This window comes from Amblyomma americanum, chromosome 11, assembly GCF_052857255.1.
Source record: "Amblyomma americanum isolate KBUSLIRL-KWMA chromosome 11, ASM5285725v1, whole genome shotgun sequence".
Lineage (NCBI taxonomy): Eukaryota > Metazoa > Arthropoda > Arachnida > Ixodida > Ixodidae > Amblyomma > Amblyomma americanum.
The window spans coordinates 30149266-30156962 of record NC_135507.1 but is presented as its reverse complement, the minus strand read 5'-3'; the positions used below and the strand labels follow the sequence as shown (position 1 = coordinate 30156962).

At 50.7% G+C, this 7697-nt stretch overlaps 1 protein-coding gene and 1 long non-coding RNA gene across 2 annotated transcripts in view; one reads left to right on the top strand and one right to left on the bottom strand.

The window, feature by feature from the left end:
* Nucleotides 1-4839: 4839 nt before the first annotated feature.
* Nucleotides 4840-7697, bottom strand: part of LOC144110218 (uncharacterized) — a 33965-nt gene continuing 31107 nt past the window's right edge. Inside the window, exon 3 of the long non-coding RNA XR_013309768.1 lies at nucleotides 4840-7189. This is a non-coding gene — a long non-coding RNA (uncharacterized LOC144110218). The remainder of the gene's footprint in view (nucleotides 7190-7697) is intronic.
* LOC144109534 (uncharacterized) lies at nucleotides 5493-6161 on the top strand. Its single transcript, XM_077642360.1, has 2 exons — nucleotides 5493-5666; nucleotides 5781-6161. Exons 1-2 carry the CDS (start codon nucleotides 5493-5495, stop codon nucleotides 6159-6161), a joined length of 555 nt encoding a protein of 184 aa, XP_077498486.1.

The window sequence follows — 7697 nt, the reverse complement described above, 5'->3', positions numbered from 1 at the left end:
TGCACCTTATATAGAAAACGGCAAGCGACCCCGGCGCCACCTTGCGCCGCATATTCGTTGGCTGAGTTTATGACAAGTGCACAAGTGGCTCAACTAGGAACACTTTTAGGAATCATTCGTTGCGTTTAAGAAATGGACGGTAGGCTTAAGGGCCGTGTCATTAGCGCTTAATTTGTACTTACCGGTGGCCTCTTTCGTTCTTCCTCTGATATCAACTGAATAAAGGCATAGCGATGAACGCTGTGACACGTAAAGTTTGCTTTTATTCTCATCGGAAATCGGTGAAATTTACCGAAGCGACGAATCTTCTGGCCATCGGCGACTTTTTTCCCTTGAGCGCAATGGAAATGCTCCTTATATAGAAAACGGCAAGCGACTGCGGCGCCACCTTGCGCCGCGTATTCGTTGGCTGAGTTTATGACAAGTGCACAAGTGGCTCAACTAGGAACACGTTTAAGAGTCATTCGTTGCGTTCAAGAAATGGACGGTAGGCTTAAGGGCCATGTCATTAGCGCTTAATTTCTACTCACCGGTGGCCTCTTTCGTTCTTCCTTTGATATCAACTGAATAAAGGCATAGCGATGAACGCTGTAACACGTAAAGTTTGCTTTTATTCTCATCGGAAATCGGTGAAATTTACCGAAGCGACGAATCTTCTGGCCATCGGCGACTTTTTTCCCTTGACCGCAATGGAAATGCACCTTATATAGAAAACGGCAAGCGACTGCGGCGCCACCTTGCGCCGCGTATTCGTTGGCTGAGTTTATGACAAGTGCACAAGTGGCCCAACTAGGAACACTTTTAAGAATCATTCGTTGCATTCAAGAAATGGACGGTAGGCTTAAGGGCCGTGTCATTAGCGCTTAATTTCTACTTACCGGTGGCCTCTTTCGTTCTTCCTCTGATATCAACTGAATAAAGGCATAGCGATGAACGCTGTGACACGTAAAGTTTGCTTTTATTCTCATCGGAAATCGGTGAAATTTAGCGAAGCGACGAATTTTCTGGCCATCGGCGACTTTTTTCCCTTGAGCGCAATGGAAATGCTCCTTATATAGAAAACGGCAAGCGACTGCGGCGCCACCTTGCGCCGCGTATTCGTTGGCTGAGTTTAAGACAAGTGCACAAGTGGCTCAACTAGGAACACGTTTAAGAGTCATTCGTTGCGTTCAAGAAATGGACGGTAGGCTTAAGGGCCGTGTCATTAGCGCTTAATTTCTACTTACCGGTGGCCTCTTTCGTTCTTCCTCTGATATCAACGGAATAAAGGCATAGCGATGAACGCTGGACACGTAAAGTTTGCTCTTATTCTGATCGTAAATGGGTAAAATTAACCGAAGCGACGAATCTTCTGGCCATCGGAGACTTTTTTCCCTTGAGCGCAATGTAAATGCACCTTATATAGAAAACGGCAAGCGACCCCGGCGCCACCTTGCGCCGCGTATTCGTTGGCTGAGTTTATGACAAGTGCACAAGTGGCTCAACTAGGAACACTTTTAAGAATCATTGTTGCGTTTAAGAAATGGACGGTAGGCTTAAGGGCCGTGTCATTAGCGCTTAATTTCTACTTACCGGTGGCCTCTTTCGTTCTTCCTCTGATATCAACTGAATAAAGGTATAGCGATGAACGCTGTGACACGTAAAGTTTGCTTTTATTCCGATCGGAAATGGGTAAAATTAACCGAAGCGACGAATGTTCTGGCCATCGGCGACTTTTTTCCCTTGATTGCAATGGAAATGCTCCTTATATAGAAAACGGCAAGCGACTGCGGCGCCACCTTGCGCCGCGTATTCGTTGGCTGAGTTTATGACAAGTGCACAAGTGGCTCAACTAGGAACACTTTTAAGAATCATTCGTTGCGTTCAAGAAATGGCCGCTAGGCATAAGGGCCGTGTCATTAGCGCATAATTTCTACTTACCGGCGGCCTCTTTCGTTGTTACTCTGAGTTCAAGTGAATAAAGGCGAAGTGATGAACGCTGTGACACGTAAAGTTTGCTTTTATTCTCATCGGAAATGGGTGAAATATACCGAAGCGAGGAATCTTCTGGCCATCGGCGACTTTTTCCCCTTGAGCGCAATGGAAATGCACCTTATATAGGAAACGGCAAGCGACTGCGGCGCCACCTTGCGCCGCGTATTCGTTGGCTGAGTTTATGACAAGTGCACGTGTGGCTCAACTAGGAACACTTTTCAGAATCATTCGTTGCGTTCAAGAAATGGACGGTAGGCTTAAGGGCCGTGTCATTAGCGCTTAATTTCTACTTACCGGCGGCCTCTTTCGTTCTTACTCTGAGATCAACTGAATAAAGGCGAAGTGATGAACGCTGTGACACCTAAAGTTTGTGTTTATGCTCATCGGAAATGGGTGGAATTAACCGAACGACGAATCTTCTGGCCATCGGCGACTTTTTTCCCTTGAGCGCAATGGAAATGCACCCTATATAGAAAACGGCAAACGACTGCGGCGCCACCTTGCGCCGCGTATTCGTTGGCTGAGTTTATGACAAGTGCACATGTGGCTCAACTAGGAACACTTTTAAGAATCATTCGTTGCGTTCAATAAATGGAGGGTAGGCGTAAGGGCCGTGTCATTAGCGCTTAATTTTTACTTACCGGCGGCCTCTTTCGTTCTTGCTATGAGATCAATTGAATACAGGCGAAGGGATGAACACCCTGACACGTAAGGTTTGCTTTTATTCTAATCGGAAATGGGGAAAATTTACCGAAGCGGCGAATCTTCTGGCCACCGGCGTCTTTTTTTGCTTCAGCGCAATTGAAATGCACCCCATATTAAAAACGGCAAGCGACTGCGGCGCCATCTTCCGCCGTCTGTTCGCTGTCTGAGTTTATGACAAGTGCTTGTGTGGCTCAACTTCGAACACTTTTAGGAATCATTCATTGCGTTCACGAAACTGGACGATAGACTTAAGGTTCATGTCATTAGCGCTCAATGTCTACTTACCGGAGGGTGCTTTCCTTCTTCCTATGAGCTCAATTGAATAATGGCGAATGAACATTGTGACAAGTACAGTTTGCTTCTATTCTCATTGCAAATGTGTAAAATTAACCGAAGCGACGAATCTTCTGGCCATCGGCGACTTTTTTTCCCTTGAGAACAAAGGAAATGCACCCCATATTAAAAACGGCAAGCGACTGCGGCGCCATCTTCCGCCGCGTGTTCGCTGTCTGAGTTTATGACAAGTGCACATGTGGGTCAACTAGGAACACATTTAGTAATCCTTCGTTGCGTTCAAGAAAGTGGACCACAGACTTTAGGGACATTTCATTAGCGCTAAATTTCTACTTACCTGCGGCCTCTTTCATTGCTACGATGAGCTCAAATGAATAATGGCGAAGTGACGAACGCATTGACAAGTAAATTTTGCTTTTGTTCTCATCGAAAATGTGTAAAATATTCTGATGCGACGAATCTTCTGGCTATCGACGTTGTTTCATTAAATTGAACACATTATTGAAACAGAATAAAAGCAAACTTTATTGGTGAGAGTTTGCACTGGTTTGCCGTTATTCTGTTCAGCTCATTGTCGCAACGAAAGAGGCCGCTATAAGTAGAAATTAAGCGCTAAATTAATTACCTGTTTAGCATCATGTCCAGTATTTTGACTCGACGAAGGATTCGTAAAACCGGTCCTAGTTGAGCTATACGTGTACTCGCCATGAACACAGATCAGCGAATATGGAGCGGCAGATGGCGTAGCTGACGCTAGGCGTTTTCTATCTGTGGTGCGCTGTCTGGTCTCCAGCCAAAAAAAAGCGCCTTTCGCCTGAAGTTTCTTCGTTTTGTTAAATTGCACACTTTTCCAACGAGAATAAAAGCAAATTTTATTTGTCATAGTTGGCGCTTCTTTGCCGTTATTCTATTGAGCTCATATTCGCCATGAAAGACACCGCAGACGAGTAGAAAATAAGCGCTAAAAAAATCACCCCTGTGGCATCATCTCCAGTTTTTGGCACTCGACGAAGGATTCCTAAAACTGGCCTTAGTGGAGCTATACGTGTAGTCATGAAGAGAGATCAGCGAATAAGGGGCAGCAATTGGCACAGCTGACGCTAGGAGCTTTCTATCTGTATTTCGCTGCCATTCTTGTCGGAAACGTGTAAAATTTACTGAGAAGCCAAGAATTTTCTGTCGATTGCTGCCTTTTTTTTTTGCTGGAGCGTAATGGCAACGCACTACAGATAGAAAACGGCAAGCATCTGTGGCGCTGCCTGCCGGCGTCTATTAGCTGGGCTGAGTTTATGACGAGTGCACATATGGCTAAATCAGGAACGGGTTTAGGAATCCTTCGTCGAGTGCAATAAACTTGACGTGAGTCTCAGCGGGCCATTTCCGTAGCGCTTATTTCTACTTATCTGCGGCCTCTTTCGTTGTGACTATGAGCTGAATTGAATAATGTCGAAGTGACGAGCACTGACAGCTTCCTGTTAATCATGATCGCAAATGTGTAAACTTTTCCAGAAAGACGAAACTTCTGGCGATGCCCCCCCCCCCCCCCCAGAATATCGTATTTTTTGTTGCGCAGTTATGTCCAAGAATTAAATCCCGTAGTACGCGAATCTGAAAACAAACTACCGGTCGATAGCCGCTTAGTGTGTCATCTCCTTACCTGATCTCCATACCCGCCCTCTGCACCTTTCAACGATGACCGCACACTGATGGGCTCAGGTTTGCATGTCGTGAAATTCGCACTCAGCTGGAATTATTTGTGGGAATTTTTCGGAGAAGTTGGGCGGATTCTAGCGCGGTTTGGACCCTGCACTCAGGACCAGCACCACTCGAACCAGAGCTGTGGCCGCAAAGAACAACGCCACCGATGAGCAGCCCGCAGGCAAATCCGTTTATTGTGATCCCCCGAATTCGGACGGCTTCCTGCGGTCGCGCGCAAGCAGCAGCGTCGCTTAGGGAGTTGGCAGGCAAGGGAGAGAGTTTTGGTCACCTGGGCCTCGTGGCCGACGACTTGAGGCGGAAAGGAGCGTTTCCGGTGGTGGTGGTGGTTGATACTTTGGGATATTCTGTCGAGGCGATACTGACGCAGCGTATGTTGCCCAAACCGTGGTATCTCTTTTGGCGTGCAGGAGGAAGGGAATGGGTAGATGTGTAGAGATAGGGGGATTCTAGCGCCGTTGTCGCGGTTCTTCCCGTATTCCAGGAATGGTGGTGGCAGCTGGCTTTCTGCACTCACCTGGCCGCAGGTCTGTAGCAGCAGCCGCGGCCTTACGCAACAGGAGCAGCACCAGCCGTCGAAGATGATAATGCCGAAGTGCGATAGAATAGAGTCCGCTCCTCGTGCCGGCGTCACGTGCCGTTCGGCTCCACGACATCAGACGTTCTAGCACTTGAGCCAGTAAATCAATCATTCCCTCCATCCTTCCGGCCTCATACTGATTGACGCGACAAACTGGTGACTTCGGACGTACGCTCGAACACCCGCCCCCACCGTGGCCAACGCCGACGACAACGCCTCCGCCATGCTCGGTGACGGACCCTGCAGTGCAGTCTCTGCGCTGTCCCTTCGCCTTCGCCAGTTCTCGCAGGCCAATCCTCAACTCTTGCTCGCTCAAGTCAACAGCCAGTTCACTATTGGCCGCATCACCACCCAGGCGCAGAAGTTTCATCACGTCGCTGCGTCGCTACCACCTGAGGTTGCCGCCGAAGTCCGCGACCTCCTCATAACTCCGCCCGCCTCGGCCCCGTTTGACACGTTGGCTGCTGTGCTCATCAAGCGAACAACCGTCTCGTAACATCGCCACCTGCAGCAGCTCAGCTCCTCCGAAGAAATAGGGGACCGCAAACCAACCCAGTTGCTGCGGCGGCTCCAGCGGCTCCTGGGCGACAAGGCTGCCACCTTCGACCAAGCCTCCCTGCGTGAGTTTTTCCTTCAGCGCTTGCCGTCGCCGGTCCGCCTTGTCCTTGTGCCCGCCCAGGGCTTGTCTTTCGAGAAGCTCGCTGAGCTGGCGGATTCCGTCATGGACGTTTCCTATTCCACCATTTCTCTAGGCGCAGTACCCCAGCCTCCCACCCCGCCATCATCTCTCCCCTCCCGCGTGGACCTTCAGAGCCTCCGTGACGACTTCCATGCCCAGATCACATGTCTCTCCGACCAAATCGTCGCACTGTCGACCTCCCACTCTCTTTAGCCTTCCCGTCGCCAGGCCTCACCTTGCCGACGTAGTGCTACCCCACCTCTTCAAGCTAGCTAGTGCTCGAATCATCGCCCCTTTGGTGCAGCAGTGCGTCGGTGTACCTCTCGACACCACTGGTCCACTACAGGGGCAGAGTCGGCACCAGGGTAGGGGTAGATGAACGGCAGCGCGCTGGGAGTGGCGCGCGCGCGTGGGGAGCTTGCTGGAGGCAATAAGCATGGCCTCCGACCGGCTACAAGACGAGCCAGAGACGCAGCAAGGACTGCAGGGCAGCGGGGCTGTCTGCAGGCGGTCGCCACATTCACTGGTCCACGTAGCAGCAGGTGAAGACCGCTGGAGACTGCTACAGGGTAGCAGCGCGGCAGGGGACGCTGAATACCGCCATCTCTGCCAGCGCGTAAGGTGTTGTATGCACAGCAGTGGCGTCAGGCAGCTGGCGCCACGAGTTCCGGCGGTCGTCAGCAGGAGCGCAGGATAGGAGCCTGGGCGGACCGGTGGAGGCTGCAGCAGGGGTGCCGCATAATGATGTCGCAGGGAACCGCCACGGAGAGCGGCGCGTAGAGTGCCCACGCAAACCAGTGTGTGTGGGAGCAGCACAGCAGGCGCTGAGGCGGTGGGCCATCGGTGTCCGCTGTGCCGGCTGCTCGAGGTTTGCAGGAAAAAGGGCCGTCGCCGCTGCAGCTGACGGCCCGGAGAAGCTGTCCCGGTGGGCGTAGACTACACGGCAGGCCTATTAGAAGTAGGAACGCGACCGCCTAAGCGGCCGGCGGACGGTGGGGAAGCCGTAGTAGAGGCGGAGGGGCGCCGGTCGGCAAAGGACGCTCGCCGGTGTCCTCGAGCTTGTCCGAGGGGCAGGCAGGAGGATGGGTCGGGCCCGACGAGGGCTTGAGCGTGACGGTAACGTCAGGAGGCACGAATAATTCGCGGGAGGAGAAGCTGGAGACATCCGCACTCTTCGGAGGTCCAGGCGGAACTGCCGCCCACGTGATGACGCGGGGACGCGGGTGGTTCTGAGCCGCTTCCTGTAGGGGAAGAGCCGCGGTATGCAACATGAGAGAGATAAAGGTGCCTTTGGTGGCCGAGGGGGCACGTGGATACCCACAAAATCTGGTAAGGGTAACACTAACACTTTCAGGCACTGTTGTAGAAAAATACTTTTTTCTTCGTGAATAGAACTTATTTTGTAACGAGAGGGGTCCACTTTTCATTTCCTGCAGGTATGTACTGTCGCAGATTTGTAATATGAGCCAGTGTAGGATACCGTACGCTTTCATGTATTCTATTTGATTCTCATCACCCTCAGCGATATGTGGCGCTCCTTTGCTCAAATGACGAAGCACCGATATGATCTTTCGATTAAAATCATTAATTATCCATGCTCTTAGTAGCGAATTACCAGGAGTAACTTGTTTTTAACAGACAAAGTAACCTTGCAGAGCAATATCGAACGATTTCTTTGAAACTCATAAGGTGATCAAATGCACTTTCGTGACTTCAATATTGACGGCCAGCAGCTTAGGCCGGTCAGGC